This window comes from Globicephala melas, chromosome 5, assembly GCF_963455315.2.
Source record: "Globicephala melas chromosome 5, mGloMel1.2, whole genome shotgun sequence".
NCBI classification, from domain to species: Eukaryota; Metazoa; Chordata; class Mammalia; order Artiodactyla; family Delphinidae; genus Globicephala; species Globicephala melas.
Genome location: NC_083318.1, coordinates 75,661,931 through 75,682,998, shown reverse-complemented (window position 1 = coordinate 75,682,998; position 21,068 = coordinate 75,661,931). Strand labels below are relative to the sequence as shown.

Sequence of the window (21,068 nt, the reverse complement as noted above, 5' to 3'; positions counted from 1 at the left end):
TGACTTACCCAAAAGAAACCCTTATCTTTAATGGTCACAGGACTGAAAATTCTCAAAACCAAGCTCAAAATCTAATTCTGTGAGTGGATGAATTACAGCACAAATTGAATTCCCAAACTTATATGGTCTCCTATATTAAAGTTAGGGCAATGATTGAGAAGGAATTGGACCTTAAAAATTGGAATCGGAACATAAGGGCACATTCCAATGAAGGGGGGACTTTGAAGCCCTGAACATACCTGAGCCTTCCTTAGCAATAGAATCAGCCCTTCCTCCCTTGTCTGAACAGGCCAGACTCTCCTATAATTGCCTCTCCTGAAGTAAATATCTTCTAGGGGACTGCTGAACTACCCCTAGTCTCTCTCATTTCTCCAAATCTATGTATGACCAGACCCAAGTCCCAGCTGCTGTAACAGTCTTCCATAGACTTCTCATCAGCTCCCACAATTGCTTAAGGTTAATTCTATAATATGCATTGTGGTTCTGCTTCTCTCATCAAATCCTGACTGATACATTAGGCACAGGGCAGATAGTCAGAAAAATTCATTTGATAAGAGGGGAAAATAAACATGAAGAAAAGGAAAAAACACATCTAGAAATAAGAGGGGAGCACATTACAGTTACAAACATGCTACATGTTACAAAGTGCATCAGGAACTGTTTCTTTCACATGGACCCACTTACGCTTCTTGGAGGAACATAGTTTGGATTTGTGACTTTGGGTATTGAGAGTTGTAATATCCGGGGAGAAGGATCAGAGATTTGAAGAGAATCTCTTAAGTAATCACTGAAGGGCCTATATGCAAATGGAACATGAAATATTATAATCACTGGAGGAACAATAACTGCATTCGTCATTGCTATAATCAACCTCCAATCAATTATATTTATTGTTTCTATCTTAGGAACATCTTTCCCCATAATCATTAGTGTTCTTTCTACTAGATTGGTGTTTCTTAAAGTTGTTTTACTATGATCCACAGTAAGAAGTACATTTTATATTGTGATACAATATATGTAAATCTGTGTATCTGAAACAAAATGATCATGAAACGATGCTTTCCCTAGGCAATGCATTCTGATTTTTAAATTTTCATTTGATTTCATAAAAACAACAACCGGAATTGATTTCATGATCCACTGATAGGTTGAGACTTGCAGTTTAAAAAACACCTCACTTCCTACCAAAACCTCCTATTAAAACCCTGAGATAAAAATTCCAGTCACTACCAAGAACCCTCTGTGATGGCCAGTCTCCTCTGCAGTGCAGTTTGAGATAGTGCTGGACATAACTCCCAGCAACCTGGCCGATTATCATATGGTGATATTCGGTGGTTTCCCCACATACTCCTTTCCCAGAACAGAAACCTATCAACCAACAAACCTACAAACCTAATATGGAAAAAGGTTTTCTCAAATAAATATGATTACCCTCTAGGGGTAGTCTGTTAGTTTTAAAACTTGATATATAGTTAACATACCGTAGAAGTTACCCTTTTAAAGTGTACAATTCTATGCTTTCTAGAATATTCACAAAATTGTGCAACCATCACCACTACCTAAATTCAGAACGTTTTCAACACCCTAAAGAGAAATCCCATACCTATTAAAATCCCATCCTATTACCCCCTCCCCAGCCCCTCCCCACCTCTAGGAACTAGTAATCTACTTTCTGTCTCTATGAATTTGCCTATTCTGGAAATTTCAAATACATGGAATCATACAAATAAGTCACGTTTTGTGTCTAGCTTCCTTCACTTGGCATATTTTTAAGAATCATGTATGAGTATGTCTTTCCTTTTATGGTTGAATAATATCCCATTATATGGATTTGTCACATTTTGTTTATCCATGCAACCATTGATGAACATTTGAGTTGCTTCCACTTTTTGGCTATTTTGGAATGATGCTGTGAATATTCATGTACAAGCTTTCGTGTGAACATATGTTTTCAACTGTCTTGGGTACATGCCTAGGAGTGGAGTTGCTGATCATATGATAATTCTATGTTTAACATTTTGAGGACCTGGAAAACTATTTTCCACGTAAGCTTCACCAGTTTACATTCCCACCAGCAATATATGAGGGTTTCAATTTCTCCACATCCTCTCCAAGTAATTTTCTCTTTATTATTATTATTGCCATTCTAGAGGTGTGAAGTAGAATCTCAGGGTTTTAACATGCAGTTCCAAGATGACTAATGATATTTAGCATCTTCTCATGTGCTTCTTGTTCCTTGTATATTTTCTGTGGAGAAATGTCTATTCAAGTCCTTTGCTTATTTTTTAAATTGGGTTATTTGTCTTTTTTGAACAGTATTAAGAATTCTTTGTATATATTCTGAATACTAGTCTCTTATCAGATATATGATCTGCAAATATTTTCTCCCAATTTACGAGTTGTCTTTTCATTCCCTTGAGAGTGTCCTTTGATGCACAAAAGTTTTTACTTTTAATGAAGTCCAATTTATTGTATTTTTGTCACATGTGTTTTGGGTGTCATATCTAAGAAACCACTGCTTAGGTCATAGAGATATATGCCTATGTTTTCTTCTACGAGTTTTATAATTTTAGCTCTCATATTTAGGTCTGTGATCCATTTTGAATTAACTTTTGTGTATGGTGTGAAGTAGGGGTTCAACTTCATTCTTTTGCATGTGGATATCCAGTTATCCTAGCACCATTTGTTTAAAAGACTATTCTTCCTCAATTAAACTGTCTAGGCATCCTTGTCAAAAATCAACTGACATATACCATAAGGGTTTATTTCTGGACTCTCAATTCTATTCCATTGATCTATATGTCTATTCTTATGCCAGTAACACTGTTTTGATTACTGTAGCTTTTTAGTAAGTTTTCAAATCAGAAGCTGTAAGTCTTCCAACTTTGTTATTCTTTTTCAAGATTGTTTTTGCTATTCTAGGTCTCTTGCATTTCTATATGAATTTTAGAATCACCTTGTCAATTTCTACCCAAAAAGGAGAGCTGGACTTTTAATAGGGATTGTACTAAATCTGTCAATCAATTTGGTGAGAAGTGTCATCATAACAAAATTAAGACTTCTAATCCATGAACAGAGAATGTCTTTCTATGTATTTAAATCTTCAATTTCTTTCAACAATGTTTGTAGCTTTCTGTGTACGTACATTGCACTTCTTTTGTTAAGTTTATTCCTCAGTATTTTGTTCTTATTTTTAATTATATTAAAATATATATAACATAAAATTTACCATCTTCACCATTTTTCAGTGTATAGTACAGTAGCATTAAATGTATTCACATCGTTGTGCAACCAACCTCCAGAACAATTTTTGTCATGCAAATCTCTATATCCATTAAACAACTCCTCATTCTCCCCACCCCCTAGCCCCTGAAAACCACCATCTTACTTTCTGTGTATGAATTTGACTACAGTTGGTACTGTGTATAAGTGGAGTCATACAGTATTTGGTTTCTTGTGACTGGCTTATTTCATTTAGCATAATGTCCTCAAGGTTCATCCATGTTGTAGCATTTGTCAGAATTTTCTTCCTTTTTAAGGCTAATATTCCATTGCACGTATTGTTTTGTGCTTTTTGACGTTGCTGTAAATGGAACTGTTTCTTAATTTTATTTTCAGATTGTTCATTGCTAGCGGATAGATATACAATTGATTTTTGTATATTGATCTTGGATTCTGTGCCTTCCTGAACTAATTTATTAGCTCTAATCGTTTTCATGTGGATTCCCTGAGGTTTTCTATATATAAGATCATGTCATCTATGAGTAGAGAGTTATCAATACTTCTTCCTTTACAACCTGAATAGCTTTATTTCTTTCTCTTGCCTAACTGCCCTGACTCAAACCTCTAGTATGATGTTGAATAGAAGTGGTGAGAGCTGATGTTCTTGTCTTATTCCTGATCTTAGGGTGAAAGGTTTTAGTCTTTCACCACTAATTATGATGATAGCTGTGGGCTCTTTGTAGATGCCCTTTATCAAGCTGAGGAAGTTCACTTCTCTACCTAGTTTGTGGAGTATGATACGTGTTAAATTTTGTTAAGTGCTTTTTCTGAGTCTATTCAGGTAATCATGTAGTTTTGGGGTTTTTTATTCTATTAATTTGGTGTATTACATTGATTTTAGTATGTTGAACTCAACATATTCTTGTATTCCTAGAATAAATCCAACTTGGTCATGGTGCATAATTATTTTTATATATTGTTTGATATGCTTTGGTAGTATTTTGGTGTGGATTGCTGCATGTATATTTGGATTTGGTTTGGTAGTATTTTGGTATGAACTGTTACACATATATTCATAAGAGATATTGTCTGTCATTTTCTTCTCTTGTCATTACAAACGTTTTTTGGTTTGGTATCAGGGTAACATGGACCTCATGGAATGAGTTGGGAAGTGACCTACCTTTTGGAAGAATCTGCAGGATTGGTCTAGGGCTTCTCTAAGCATATCATTGAATTCATCAATGAAGGTATCTGTTCCTGAGCTGTTCATAGGAAGTTTTTAAAAAGTATTGATTAAATCTCTTTATTTGTTATGGGTCTGGTGAGATTTTCTATTATTCAGTCAGTTTCAGTGGTTTGTCTTTCTAGGAATTTGTCCATTTCGTTTATGTTATCTAATCTGTTGGCCTTACAATTGCTCATAGTAATCCCTTATAATACTTTTTTCTCTATATAAGATCAATTTGCAACCCTTCTTTTGCAAATGATTCCTTAGAAAGGTCCCTTCTTTCTTTCATGATTTTAGTAATTTGAGCCTTCTGTCTTGTTGTCTTGATAAGTCTAGCCAAAGGTTTGTTTTGTTGATCTTTTCAAAGAGCCAACTTTCAGTTTTGTTGATTTTCTCTGTCTTTCTGGTTTCTATTCATTTCCACACTAATCTTTATAATTTCCTTCTTTCTGCTTGTTTGAATTAGTTTGCTTTTCCATTTGTAATCTCTTAAGATGGAAGATTAGGTTACAATTTGCAATCTTTTTTATTTTTTATGTAGGTATCTTCAGCTAAAATTTCCCACTAATCACTACCTTAGCCGTATCTCATAAGTTTTGGTATATTGTTTTCATTTTATTAATATCAAAGTGAGTTATTCTTTGACCCATTGTTTGTTTAGGAGTGTATTTAATTACACATATTTAAATTTTTTCTTCTGCTATTGGTTCCTAATTTCATCATTGTGGTCAGAGAACAGATTTTGTATGAATTCAATTCTTATAAATTTATTGACATTTGTTTTATGACCTAATACATGATCTATCCTAGAGAATATTCCATGTGCACTTGAGAAGAATGTGTGTTCTGCTATTGTTGGGTATAGTGTCCTATAAATGTCAATTAGATATTTTTGGTTTATAGTATTGTTCAAGCCTTCTATTTCCTTGTTGATCTTCTGCTTGTTATTCTTTCTATTATTGAAAGTACAGTATTGAAAAACTGAACTTGTTGAATTATCTATTTCTCTTTTCAATTCTACCAGGTTTTGCTTCATCTATTTTGGGTTCTTGTTGTTAGGTATATATACGTTTATAATTGTCATAGTCCTCTAATGGATTGACCATTTCATTACTATAAAATGTCCTTCTTTGTCTTAAAGTCTAATCGTCCAATATGAGTATATCCACTCACTTCAGTTAGTTTTCATAGTATATCTTTTTTCATCCTTTTCCTTTCAGCTTATATATTTCTTTGAATCTAAAGTATGTGTCTTATAGACAGCACACTACTGAGCACATTCTTTTAAACCATTCTGTCAATCCCTGCCTTTTGATTGGACAGTTCATTTGCATTTAATGCAATTACTCATAACATGGAATTTATGCTTGCCATTTTGCTTTTGTTTTTCACATGTTACATCTTTTTATTCCTCTATTCCTCCATTCCACCCTTCTTCCATGTTAGATATTTTCTAGTGTACCCTTTAAATTCCTTGTTATTTCTTTTACTATATTTTAAAAATTATTTTCTTAGTTGTTACCCTGTATATCTTAACTTATAACAATCTAATTCAGATTAATATCACTCCATTCCCTCCCCTCTTTGGGCTGTTTTTTAATACATTGTATGTTCATCAACACAGATTTATAATTATTGCTTTATGCAGTTGTCTTTTTTTTTTTTTTGCCCATGCCACGCGGCATGTGGGATATTCATTCCCTGATCAGGGATTGAACCTGCGCCCCCTGTATTGGGAGCATGGAGTCTTAACCACTGGACTGCCAGGGAAGTCCTATGCAGCTGTCCTTTAAATTATGTAGGAGAATAAAAGGGTTACAAACAGAAAAATACATGTATACTATCTTTTATGTTTACCTATGTAGTTAACTCAATTTTATTTCTTTATTTCATGTGGATTCAAGTTATTGTCTAGTGTCCTTTCATTTTAGCCTGAAGGACTCCCTTTAGTATTTACTGTAAAGCAGGTCTGCTGTGATGAATTTTCTCAGTTTTTGTTTAACTGGAAATGTCTTAATTTCTTTTATTTTTGAAGGATAATTTTGTTAGCTAGAGTATTCTTGGCTGACAGTATTTTTCTTTCAGTGCTTTAAATATGTCATGCCACTGCCTTCTGGCCTCTATGGTTTCTGATGAGAGGTCACCTGTTAATCTTATTGCAGATCCTTTGCATATGATGAGTCACTTCTCTTGCTGCTTTCAAGATTCTCTCTTTGTCTTTGATGGTGGACAGTTTGATTATGATGCGTCAGGTTGTAGATCTTTCTGAGTATATCACACTTGGAGTTTGTTGAGTTACCTGGATGTGAAGGTTGTTTTTCATCTAAGCTGGGAAGCTTTTGGCGATTGTTTCTTTAAATATTCCTTCTGCCCCTTTATCTCTCTACTCTCTTTATGAAATTCCCATTATCAATATGTTAATACCCTTGATGCTGTCTTACAGGGCTTTGAGGCTTTGTTTATTTTATTTTATTCTTTTTTCTTTCTGTTCCTCAGACTTGATCATCTTCACTGACCTATCTTTAAGTTTGCTGATTCTTTCTTCTGACTGCTCAAATCTACTGTTGAGCCCTCTAGTGAATCAGCTAAAATATATGTCACAAAGTCCAGGCTCATGTAGTACATTTATTGGACAACCCTGTGTGTCTTCATTAAGCACTTGCATTTTCCCCCTCATACAATTCTGAACAAGCTTGGTTATCTGTTTCCAGAGCACAAAAGATCAGAAAAGAGGCTACTTACAGACTATTCTCCCAATAAAAAGAGAAATGACAGGAAAGCTATGAAAAGTGAATATCATAATCTAAAGAGGTCAGACCACTTAGGCTAAGCAATGTGCTTCATACTTAAACACTTTCTGAGAGGTTTACCAAATTAAATCATTATGTGATAGTTGATATTCATAATAAATATCTCAAGCCAATGGAAAAAGGTTACATGTATGTTCAGTATCAAAAGAATCTCCTTAGGAAAGCAGGGAAACAAACTTCTAAAAATACAGGAAGTTTTAGCACTCAAGGGGGTTTCACTTATATGAAATGTCAATCTCAGATGTCTCAAAAATTGGTAACAGATAATTAAAGTATTCTTCTAGTTTACAGATACAGATCTTTACCAGATTTACATGCATATTTTAACTAACTTAACAGATTTTATTTAATAAACTGACAAATAAGCAAATTTTGTGGAGGAATTGGGCCACTTTTGCTGGATTCTATGATGGAAAAAGACTCAAGTTGTCCAGTTCAACCTATGCCTGAATACAGGAATCTTTTCTAAAATCCATGTACAGTCATCATTCCAGTTTGTGCTTGAACATTTTCAGGGATTTGGGTGGAGTTGGCAGTTGACCTTTCCAAATAAACGCCTCCATTACTGCATAGCTACCAGAAAGATTTTTCTACACTTAGCTGACATCAGCTGCTCTGTAAATTCCTTGTTCTACTTCTAGTTCTAAGTAATTTTACTTTGACTTCCCTTTCCTCTTTCAGATGCTGACCCTTGAAACATAGCTATCACTGCTACTTAGGTGTCTTCTCTAAGCTAAACATATTATTTCTCTTAACTATTGTTCATATAACAGCTTCCAGAAGAATCAACATCTCATTCATCACCTCTGAATAGCCTCAAATTTATTATCAGTTTCTTCAGGTATAACATCCATAAGTGGACACATATATGTAATGTGTTCTGATTAAAGTAGTGTACAGTAGTACTATCACACTCCACACTTGGTGGAACGTGTCCAGTGTACATATTCCACTAATGCAACCTAACATTTTTTCCAATAACCTTATCACAATCTTAACTCCCATGTGGAAAGTAACACCTAAGCTCTTTTTTTCTTTGGCCATGCTGCATGGCTTATGGCATTTTAGTTCCCCCAGAAGGGATTGAACCCAGGCCCTCAGCAGTGAGAGCATGAAGTCCTAACCAGTGGACCACCAGGGAATTTCCTAATCTGTCTTTTAAAGACAAGGAGAATTTCAGAATTTAAAGCAGAAGGAAGAGCATTTGCAGTCACAGAGGCGTAAGAGAACATGAATTGAAAAAACCTGTAATGTTTCATTTGCATATTTTTAAATTGGCTGACAGCGGTAAGTTTAGTGTGAATTTTAGCTTCACTACAATTTGAGTCAAATGTAATTATTGATGATGATCTTCTGATTACCCACAATTGCTGCAAATATTTGATTTTTCACCCTGATGCTTTGAAACACAAGTGGACTTCTATTTTATGAAATTGCAGACACTAAAATTAGAACAACAATATTGTGACATTCACCAAATTAGATGAGAATTTATGGAGATTCTCAAGGTACTTTACCTATTTATTAGATACCCTTTCTTGAATCTGTTGGGCTGTGCCAGCTTCTGGATCCTTTTGGAAGGTTGGCCAAGCAGTGCAGGAGAAGGGATCTCCCAGATTACAGACTCTCTACCGCAGCTGTAATAATACTGAACCCTGCAAGTTGTAAAAGAGAAAAGAAGTGAACGAAACAGACATGAATTCAAATTACCATAGTAATTTCCAACACTGACCCCCATCCCCCAGGTCTAGGGGAGTGGGTATGACAGTTTATCCCTTCGCTGCTGAGCTATTTTCTACATAGGGAGAAATTAGAAACAGTTATAAGCCATCAAGTTTTCAGCTGTCTTCTAATATCCTATTCTAAAACAGACAATTTTCTGTAATAAATGAAGTTCATTTTCTAAATAGACCAAAAATTACCCTGATGAAGAGAAAATTTGCTGCTTTTTAAATAAAATATTTTCTTTAGCATCTATATAGACAATTTAAATATTTTTACTAAATTTTTAGTTAATAGGATAAATTACATGATGCTTTTCTTTATGTTAAAGACCTCTGAGCTTAGGAATAAATGCTACTTGATCATGGTTTATAGATTATTTAATCATTATCAGGCTCTGTTTATTAAGATTTTATTTAAGATAATAATATTGTTCTTCTTATCACTCCTGCCCTTCAATCTTTCCTTTATCAAAATATTATCATTAGTGGAAAAAGAAGTGATATTGACTACTTTAACCTGGCGTTAATTTAGATCGTAGTCCCACTCCTGCTTCTATTATTTTCCAAAGGACCTCTCCTCCTTTAGGACATTCATAGATATGGCTCTGCGTTCATCTGCCCAGGCTTCTGTCTGCTGGTTGCTAATATAAGCCTTGGTCTGGGTTTAAGCCTGTATTTCCCTTGCTTTTGACCACTCAGACTTGAGACCCATCTATACCATCACACATCTGCTTTTAAGGGGCTTGAGACTATGCAGCCCTGGCTCTACTGCCTGACAGAGCTGACTCAGCCACTGCCACCCACATACACAGCCAAGCTCTGACAGGCAGAGAACCTCCAGCACTTACCTGGGATTTGCCTTTTGCAGGAACTGGGAGTTCAGTTTGGGAACTGGAGACAGAGAAGGAAGAGGTGATTTTGAACAGGGGGGCATTTGGAAGAGATCAGACCCAAGAAAGGAGGGCACAGTGGGTGGAAGGAAGGAGTGAGCAGCACAAAAGAAAGATGCTCTTGGAGAGTAGGGCAAAGGGTAGAAGTCCAGGAAGCAAATAAAACAAACAAACAAAAAAAAGAAGAAGAAGAAAGATGGGAGGACACCAGAGACATAACTCAATTATTCAACATTCTCTGAGGTGGGAGTGGCTAACATCAAACCATAATACTTATGCCTTACTCTGCCAACAACTAGAAGTACACGAGCATTCTAGAAGATGGAGAAAATAATACATCTTATGGTGGTTATGAAGATTAAATAAGAGAATATAAGTCATTTAATTAAGTTACAAAGCACTATTCAAATAAAATTTTATTAACTAACTTGTATATTAATTCTAAGTTTCATGTGTACATATCTTTTCTGCTTATAGATACTGTATATTAATAGAATGTATAGCTGCTGCCTTTAGGTGCTTCTCCTGTCTTGTAGTCATTTACACACCCAAGTCTCACCATTCCATCAATGTAGCAAGTACTCAAATATTATTTTAATATAGAGTACTCTGCATTTTTCTCATTGTAAAAGAGATAAATATTCATTATAGAAACTTTGTTAGAGCAAGAAAAGTTTAAGAGAGAAAAACAAAAAGCATATATTATCCTGCCATTCAGAGACAACAATACTTTGGAAAAATATTTCCTGACTCATACACTCAATACTTATTGAGCACCAGGCACTGTTAGGCACTAAGGAGAGAGCAGAAAGTAAGACAGACACAAAATCACTGCTTTCTTGGAGCTTCTTCTCTATGTTGGGAGGAGAATAGCAAAAATTCGGTAGATAGTTGTGATAAGTGCTATGAAGGGCATTGGCTATGCAACAGAGATAGAGGCTTTCCGAGTAGGTTTGTGAGGAGGTGGAATGTTATGTGGAGAAGAGCAGTCAGGAAAGTCCCTCCGAAAAGCTGAGACCTATGCTGAGACTTAAGGACCAGAAAGTCTTAGTCATTGTAAGCATTGCAGGCAGAGGGAGAAATATGAATAAGGTCTTGAGATGGTAAAGATCATGACATGTTTGATGAATAAACATTATTAAAAATAAAAAGAGGATCATATCATAATATAGTTTTCTATTTAATTTTTTTCACTTAATATTATAGCATAAGCATTTCCCACATATAAAAAAAGCAGCAAACATATAAAAGCAGCAAATTATTACCAATAATGAGAAAAATCAATCCCTAGAAACAGACCCACAAATGACATAGTATAGAATTAGTAGGCAAGGAGATTAAAAAATTGAGCAAGTAGAGATAAGATATAAAAAATACCCAAACTGAACTTCTAGTGATAAAAACTATGACACATGAAATAAAAATTACCCTGGATAGGATTAATAGTATATTATATACTACAGAGAAAATGGCTAGTGAAAACACAGAGAGAAATAAAACAGAAAGAGAGGGAAAGAGAACAGATTCAATGAGCTGTAGGACAAATCCAAGCAGCCTAATGTGTAATTGGAGCCCACAGAGAAGAAGTAATAAATACCAATTCTATACATTTTCCGATTGATTCTATGAGGACAGCATTGCCATAAACAAAGACATTACAAAAAACAAAGATATTACAAGAAAACTACAGACCAATATCCCTCATGAACACTGATGCAAAAATTCTAAAATTTTATTGGAACACAGGCATTCTCGGTTTACATATGTCTGTAGCTGCTTTCCCAGAGTTGGGTAGTTGCTGCAGATATTTAATGGCCAACTTTATAACTGGCCCCTTCCAGAAAAAGTTTGCTGACTTTTGACTAAAGTTGTATATTGAAAGAGGAGAGAAATGGCTACCTCAATTATCATGGAAACCAAATTTCAGATAAATAATAGCATCTTCACTTTTTTCTTTACTTTAAACTCCCTCACTGCCTGTACCCATCTTCCCTACACCTCACCATCTTTCCTCAAAGAGCCAACCAGCAGAAAGTCCAGTCATTCAACAAACATGCACCAAAACCAAATTTGCAATGGGCGTCAAAAGTCTTAACATTATTACCTTTAGATGCCCTAATTAACTTATGGTAACCACGCCCATGGGTGGTATACAAAATTCACAGTTTCATGCACAAATAAGTTCACCCACAACAGTGTTATATATGGTACGTATCCTTGCATACTACCTTATTTTATTAAAAAATCAAAATTGTGATAAGCCAAGACACTATAAAATATAATACAAGTCTGCAACAGCTAACTATTAGATGTTGCTCTGGAAAAGTTTTACTGTAGCATCAGATTGGAAACAGATATAGAATCCCTAATCCCCAATAAATTTTGTGTTCCTGATAACACACAAATACTAACCTGTTAGGTACATATTCGTGGGAGACTTCCTTAGGCTGGGCAAGGTTCTCAAGTCTTTTGGTCAGTTGAGCCTTCAAAGCATTCCGGGAAACAGGGCGAATAGGATCTTGATTTCCCCAAAACAGTTTTCTGTTAAAAAGCAGAAAAATATAATGGTAAGAAATTCACTGCTAATTGGCATCTTAGAAATGGCTCTTGATGTCTTCTCTACTAATTTTACTTCACTTCAAGAACTATCTCTATTACAAAATTTTACAGTTTCCAGACATCAGAAGCTGAATAAACTACTTATGGAAGTTAAAACAAGAACAAGACTGTTTTATCTACTGTCTTAAAAGATGCTGACCAAAAATGAACCTATTAGAGATAGTTCTATTTCTGCCAACATGTAATTAACACTGTAATTTATAGTCAGGTCAGCAAAAAATGGGCATGCCACTTATCTACACTGTGCTCCCAGTTTGGGTAAAGCACTGTACCAGGTGGTCAGACCTAATCAACTCCCAAAGGCCCCACCTCCAAATACCATCACACTGGGGGTTGGGATTTCAACATATAAATTTTAAGGGGACATAAACATTCAGTCTATATCATCTGATAAAATACTGGTATTCAAAATATACAAAGAACTCTTAAAATTCAACAATAAGAAAACAACCCGATCAGTGGGCAAAAGATCTGAATAGACACTTTACAAAAGACAATATACAGATGGCAAATAAGCATATGTAATACGCTCATCATCATGTCATTATGGAATTGCAAATTAAAATAATAAGATAGCACTACACACCTATTAGAAGGGCTAAAATATAAACCACTGATGACAGTGTGGAGCAACAGGAACTTTCATTCATTGCTGGTGGGAATGGTGCAGACACACTCTGGAAGACAGTTTCGTAGTTTCTGACAAAGCTAAGATCATATTCTTACCATATGATCCAGTAATTGCACTCCTAGGTATTTACCCAAATGAGGTGAAAACTTGTATCTACACAAAACCTGCATATGAATATTTATAGCAACTTTATTCAAAACTGCCAAAAATCAGAACCAACCAACATGTCCTTCAGTAGGTGAACAGATAAACTATGGTACATCCAGACTACAGAATATTACTCAATGCTGAAAAGAAATTGCTGCTGAAATGAAAGCCATGGAGGAACCCTAAATGCATATTTCTAAGTGAAAGAAGCCTGTCTGAAAAATTTACACATTGTACAATTCCAACATTATATGGCAATCTGGAAAATGTAAAACTATAGATATAGTTAAAAGATCAGTGGTCACCAGGGGTCTGAAGAAGAGGGAGAGAGGGAAGGGATCTATAAGTGGAGCACAGGTAATTTTTAGGGCACTGAAACTATTCTGTATAACAATGTAGTAATGAATATATGACATTATGCATTTGTCAAGACCCATAGAACTGTACAACACAAAAAGTGAACCCTAATGTAAACTACAGACTTTTGTGAATAATAATGTGTCAATATTCATTCATTAATTGTAACAAGTGTATCACATTAATGCAAGATAATAATGTTAATAACAGGGGAAACTAGTGGGTGGTAATATAGAAACTTTCTCTGTACTTCTGTTGAGTTTTTCTGTAAATCTAAAACTGCTTTAAAAAATAAAATCTATTAATTTAAAAAATAAAAAAGCAATAGGAGATCAGAAAAAAGAAAAAAAAAAAAATCAGTCTTCACTCGGGAGCCAAAAAAGAAAAGGGGGAGTCCTGTGACCAAAAGTGGAAAGACAGTGGGTCCAGCCTGCTGGAAATCTAGAACACAGATAGGCTCTAGGCAGGGGCTTAGAGACAGCAGGACCAGCTGTTAGAAGCAACAAAGTTGAACTTTGTTCACAAGTGTTTCACGTGAGTGTGGAATAATGCCCTGGGACAGAGGTTGGAATCATCTGGGGAGCTTTTCTCTCTGTGTTTTCACTAGCCATCAGCGTATTGGAATCATCTGGGGAGCTTTTAACACTCCTGAAGCCTATGCTGCACCCTAGGCCAAATGAGTCAGGATTTCTGGGAACAGGACTCAAGCATCAGTCAGTTTTAAAATTTTCCAGGTGATTCCAGTGTGCTGTCAAATTTGAGAATCAATGACCTAGGGTTTGCCTTCTATGTGTTGACTCAACTGAGGTGAAAATATTGATTCAGTGGATCCAGTTAGTGGACAGGTAAGAATAATACTTACCTACTTAATGTAAGGAATACATCATCACACACAAGACTACATAATATTTATTGCCTTACCTATCTGGGGCTCCCCATTGTTTCTTAGGCCTAGAAAGATCTTGAATTCTCTTCCTAGAAAAAGAACTAACAAATACCAGCTGATTAATTCAAAGAGAATGTTTAACAAATATGATTACATTAGATAACTCCTACTCAAACAAATCTCATTAGAGGAAGAAAGAAAAACCAATGTCTTATTTAATGTGATTTTTTTTAATTTTCTTTTTTTTTATGTAGCAGGTTCTTATTAGTTATCCATTTTATACATATTAGTGTATATATATATCAATCCCAATATCAATGCCACTTTCCCCCCTTGGTGTCCATAAGTTTGTTCTCTGCATCTGTGTCTCAATTTCTGCCCTGCAAATCAGTTCATCTGTACCATTTTTCTAGGTTCCACATATATGCGTTAATATACGACATTTGTTTTTCTCTTTTGGACTTACTTCACTCTGAATGACACTCTCTAGATTCATTCAAGTCTCTAAAAATGACCCAATTTTGTTCCTTTTTATGGCTGAGTAATATTCCATTGTATGTATGTACCACCTCTTCTTTATCCATTCATCTGTCGATGGGCATTTAGGTTGCTTCCATGACCTGGCTATTGTAAATAGTGTTGCAATGAACATTGTGGTGCATGACTCTTTTTGAATCATGGCTTTCTCTGGGTATATGCCCAGTAGTGAGATTGCTGGGTCATATGGTAATTCTATTTTTAGTTTTTTAAGGATCCTCCATATTGTCCTCCATAGTGGCTGTATAAATTTACATTCCCACCAACAGTGTAAGAGGGTTCCCTTTTCTCCACACCCTCTCCAGCATTTGTTTGTAGATTTTCTGATGATGCCCATTCTAACTGGTGTGAGGTGATACCTCATTGTAGTTTTGATTTGCATTTCTCTAAAATTAGTGATGTTGAACAGCTTTTCATGTGCTTCTTGGCCATCTGTGTGTCTTCTTTGGAGAAATGTCTATCTAGTTCTTCTGCCCATTTTGGGATTGGGTTGTTTTTTTTTTTAATATTGAGCTGCATGAGCTGTTTATATATTTTCGAGATTAATCCTTTGTCTGTTGATTCATTTGCAAATATTTTCTGCCATTCTGAGGGTTGTCTTTTCATCTTTGTTGTAGTTTCCTTTGCTGTGCAAAAGCTTTTAAGTTTCAGTAGGTCCCATTTGTTTATTTTTATTTCCATTACTCTAGAAGGTGGATCAAAAAAAGATCTTGCTATGATTTACATCAAAGAGTGTTCTTCCTGGGCTTCCCAAGTGGTGCAGTGGTTAAGAGTCTGCCTGCCAATGCAGAGGACATGGGTTCGTGCCCCGGTCTGGGAGGATCCCACATGCTGTGGAGTGGTTGGGCCCGTGAGCCATGGCCGCCAAGCCTGCGTGTCCGGAGCCTGTGCTTTGCAACGGGAGAGGCCACAACAGTGAGAGGCCCGTGTACCGCAAAAAACAAAAAAACAAAAAAACCCCAGTATTCTTCCTATGTTTTCCTCTAAGAGTTTTACAGTGTCCAATCTTACAATTAGATCTCTAATCCATTTTGAGTTTACTTTTGTGTATGGTGTTTGGGAGTGTTCTAATTTCATTATTCTACATGTAGCTGTCCAGTTTTCCCACCACCACTTATTGAAGAGACTGTCTTTTCTCCATTGTATATCCTTGCCTCCTTTATCATAGATTAGTTGACCACAGGTGCATGGGTTTATCTCTGGGCTTTCTATCCTGTTCCATTGATCTATATCTCTGTTTTTGTGCCAGTACCATATTGTCTTGATTACTGTAGCTTTGTAGTATAGTCTGAAGTCAGGGAGTCTGATTCCTCCAGCTCCGTTTTTTTCCCTCAAGACTGCTTTGACTATTTGGGGTCTTTTGTGTCTCCATAAAAATTTTAAGATTTTTTTGTTCCAGTTCTGTAAAAAATGCCATTGGTAATTTCATAGAGATTGCAGTGAATCTGTAGATTGCTTTGGGCAGTATAGTCATTTTCACAATATTGATTGCTCCAATCCAAGAACATGGTATATCTCTCCATCTGTTTGTATCACCTTTAATTTCTTTCAGCAGTGTCTTATAGTTTTCTGCATACAGGTCTTTTGTCTCCCTAGGTAGGTTTATTCCTAGGTATTTTATTCTTTTGTTGCAGTGGTAAATGGGAGTGTTTCCTTCATATCCCTTTCAGATTTTTCATCATTAGTGTATAGGAATGCAAGAGATTTCTGTGCATTAATTTTGTACCCTGCAACTTCACCAAATTCATTGATTAGCTCTAGTAGTTTTCTGGTGGCATCTCTAGGATTCTCTATGTATAGTATAATAAAATCTGCAAACAGTGACAGTTTTACTTCTTCTTTTCCAATTTGTATTCCTTTTATTTCTTTTTCTTCTCTGACTGCTGTGGCTAGGACTTCCAAAACTATGTTGAATAATAGTGGTGAGAGTGGACATCCTTGTCTTGTTCTGATCTTAGAGGAAATGCTTTCAGTTTTTCACCATTGAGAATGATGTTTGCTGTGGGTTAGTCGTATATGGCCTTTATTATGTTGAGGTAGGTTCCCTCTATGCCCACTTTCTGGAGAGTTTTTATCATAAATGGGTGTTGAATTTTGTCAAAAGCTTTTTCTGTATCTATTAAGATGACCATATGGTTTTTATCCTTCAATTTGTTAATATGGTGTATTACATTGATTGATTTGTGTATATTGAAGAATCCTTGCATGCCTGGGATAAATCCCACTTTATCATGGTGTACAATCTTTTTCATGTGTTGTTGGATTCTGTTTGCTAGTATTTCGTTGAGGATTTTTGCATCTATATTCATGAGTGATACTGGTCTGTAATTCTCTTTTTTTGTAGTATCTTTGTATGGTTTTGCTATCAGGGTGATGGTGGCCTCATAGAATGAGATTGGGAGTATTCCTTCCTCTGCAATTTTTTGGAAGAGTTTGAGAAGGATGGGTGTTAGCTCTTCTCTAAATGTTTGATAGAATTCACCTGTGAAGCCATCTGGTCCTGGACTTTTGTTTGTTGGAAGATTTTTAATCACAGTTTCAATTTCATTACTTGTGATTGGTCTGTTCATATTTTCTATTTCTTCCTGGTTCAGCCTTGGAAGGTTATACCTATCTAAGAATTTGTCCATTTCTTCTAGGTTGTCCATTTTATTGGCATAGAGTTACTTGTAGTAGTCTCTTAGGATGCTTTGTATTTCTGTGGTGTCTGTTGTAACTTCTCCTTTTTCATTTCTAATTTTATTGATTTGAGTCCTCTCCTTCTTCTTGATCAGTCTGGCTAAAGGTTTATCAATTTTGTTTATCTTCTCAAAGAACCCATTTTTAGTTTTATTGATCTTTGCTATTGTTTTCTTTGTTTCTATTTCATTTATTTCTCCTCTGATCTTTATGATTTCTTTCATTCTACTAACTTTGGGTTTTGTGTGTTCTTTCTCTAGTTCCTTTAGGTGTAAGGTTAGATTGTTTATTTGAGATTTTTCTTGTTTCTTGAGGTAGGCTTGTATAGCTATAAACTTCCCTCTTACAACTGCTTTTGCTGCATCGCACAGGTTTTGGATCATCGTGTTTTCATTGTAATTTGTCTCTAGGTATTTTTTTACTTCCTCTTTGATTTCTTCAGTGATCTCTTGGTTATGTGGTAACGTATTGCTTAGCCTCCACGTGTTTGTGTTTTTTACGTTTTTTTCCCTGTAATTCATTTCTAATCTCATAGCGTTGTGGTCAGAAAAGATGCTTGATATGATTTCAATTTTCTTAAATTTACTGAGGCTTGATTTGTGACCCAAGATGTGATCTATCCTGGAGAATGTTCCATGCGCACTTGAGAAGAAAGTGTAATCTGCTGTTTTTGGATGGAATGTCCTATAAATATCAATTAAATCTATCTGGTCTATTGTGTCATTTAAAGCTTCTGTTTCCTTAATATTTCTGTTTGGATGATCTGTTCATTGGTGTAAGTGAGGTGTTAAAGTCCCCCACTATACTGTGTTACTGTCTATATCCTCTTTTATAGCTGTTAGCAGTTGCCTTATGTATTGAGGTGGTCCTATGTTGGGTGCATATATATTTATAATTGTTATATCTTCTTCTTGGGTTGATCCCTTGATGATTACGTGGTGTCCTTCCTTGTCTCTTGTAACATTCTTTATTTTAAAGTCTATTTTATCTGATATGAGTATTGCTACTCCAGCTTTCTTTTGATTTCCATTTGCATGGAATATCTTTTTCCATCCCCTCACTTTCAGTCTGTATGTGTCCCTAGGTCTGAAGTGGGTCTCTTGTAGACAGCATATATGAGTCTTGTTTTTGTATCCATTCAGTGAGCCTGTGTCTTTTGGTTGGAGCATTTAATCCATTTATGTTTAAGGTAATTATTGATATGTATGTTCCTGTTACCATTTTTTAAATTGTTTTGCATTTGTTTTTGTAGGTCCTTTTCTTCTCTTGTGTTTCCCACTTACAGAAGTTCCTTTAGCATTTGTTGTAGAGCTGGTTTGGTGGTGCTGAATTCTCTTAGCTTTTGCTTGTCTGTAAAGCTTTTGATTTCTCCCTCCAATCTGAATGAGATCCTTGTTGGGTAGAGTAATCTTGGTTGTAGGGTGTTCCCTTTCATCACTTTAAATATGTCATGCCACTCCCTTCTGGCTTGTAGAGTTTCTGCTGAGAAACCAGTTGTTAACCTTATGGGAGTTCCCTTGTATGTTATTTGTCGTTTTTCCCTTGCTGCTTTCAATAATGTCTTTAATTTTTGCCATTTTGATTACTATGTGTCTTGGCGTGTTTCTCCTTGGCTTTATCCTGTATCAGACTCACTGCGCTTCCTGGATTTGGGTGGCTATTTCCTTTCCCATGTTAGGGACGTTTTCTACTATACTCTCTTCAAATATTTTCTTGTGTCTTTTTTCTCTCGCTTCTCCTTCTGGGACCCCTATCATGTGAATGTTGTTACGTTTAATGTTGTCCCAGAGGTCTCCTAGGCTGTCTTCATTTCTTTGCATTCTTTTTTCTTTATTCTGTTCCACGGCAGTGAATTCCACCATTCTGTCTTCCAGGTCACTTATCCATTCTTCTGCCTCTGTTATTCTGCTATTGATTCCTTCTAGTGTATTTTTCATTTCAGTTATTGTATTGTTCATCTCTGTTTGTTCTTTAATTCTTCTAGGTCTTTGTTAAACATTTCTTGCATCTTCTCGATCTTTGCCTCCATTCTTTTTCCGAGGTCCTGGATCATCTTCACTATCATTATTCTGAATTCTTTTCCTGGAAGGTTGCCTATCTCCACTTCATTTAGTTGTTTTTCTGGGGTTTTATCTTGTTCCTTCATCTGGTACATAGCCATCTGCCTTTTTATCTTGTCTATCTCTCTGTGAATGTGGTTTTTGTTCCACAGGCTGCAGGATTGTAGTTCTTCTTACTTCTGCTGTCTGCTCTCTGGTGGATGAGGCTATCTAAGAGGCTTGAGCAAGTTTCCTGATGGGAGGGCCTGGTCACCACTGTATTCTTCTTATTGGGCCACAGAACCACATCAATTTATTTGATTCAAAGTAGATACTTTGTCCTAGAGTCTGTAGGCACCATCCTCAAAAAGAATTATATCTGAGCTGCTGCTTCAGCTGTGCCTTCGGTAGGTTGTTCCATCATTCAGTGAGGCCAGCAGCTTCTCCAAAGTCCGCAACTCCACACTCCAGAGGCCCTCCTTTCCACATGCTCTATTTTATGTGATTTGAAGAGTGCTAAAAAGTGCAAAGTATTCAAAAATATTGTGGACCCAAAATACTCACTTCTAAAATCATTAAAAATACAGTACATAATAAAACAAAGATAATATATATACAATATAACCAAGAGCATATTGCCTCCAGAAGAACCCAGGTAAAATGCACACTTAATGGCAAACTCCCACAATTTTCATATTAAGTAATTTTGTAAATGGCTTGATGGCATTGGATTCTGAAGAGACTGTATAGATAAATTTCAGACAGAATATCTGGCTTTGAGAAAACTATGAAACAGGCAAAATATACTCTGGGTACTGCTCATCCCCTGTTCTGCCCTACTCTGCTCCCTTGGACCTTCCCTGACTATTCTGAATCCACTGATAGCAGACACAGTTTTTGTGCTCCCCAAGTACCCATGTGATCCTTTACATTTCCCAGCCTCCTTTGCGGTTGTTTGAAGCCATGTGACCACTTATGTCTACGTTCAGCAGAAGTGTTGGGTATCACTCCAGGGCAATGCACTTAAGAACTAGTTTCCTGGTGGGGGGGATGGGGAGGGATAAATTGGGAGACTGGGATTGACATATATACACTACTATATATAAAATAGATAACTAATAAGAACCTACTGTATAGCACAGGGAACTCTACTCAATACTCTGTAATGACCTATATGGGGAAAGAATCTTAAAAAAAAAAAGAGTTGATATGTGTATATGTATAAGTGATTCACTTTGCTATACAGCAGAAACTAACACAACATTGTAAATCAACTATACTTCAATAAAAATTTTTTTA

General features: G+C 35.8%; 1 protein-coding gene across 1 annotated transcript in view; it reads right to left on the bottom strand.

Annotated features, from left to right (window-relative positions):
* SPMAP2L (sperm microtubule associated protein 2 like) overlaps nt 1-21,068 on the bottom strand; it is a 57,912-nt gene that overhangs the window by 15,595 nt on the left and 21,249 nt on the right. Inside the window, exons 3-6 of the mRNA XM_030880638.2 lie at nt 14,550-14,615; nt 12,287-12,415; nt 8,778-8,915; nt 685-796 (exon numbers count right to left, since the gene is read on the bottom strand). Coding sequence (XP_030736498.1) covers nt 685-796; nt 8,778-8,915; nt 12,287-12,415; nt 14,550-14,615 — 445 coding nt within the window. The remainder of the gene's footprint in view (nt 1-684; nt 797-8,777; nt 8,916-12,286; nt 12,416-14,549; nt 14,616-21,068) is intronic.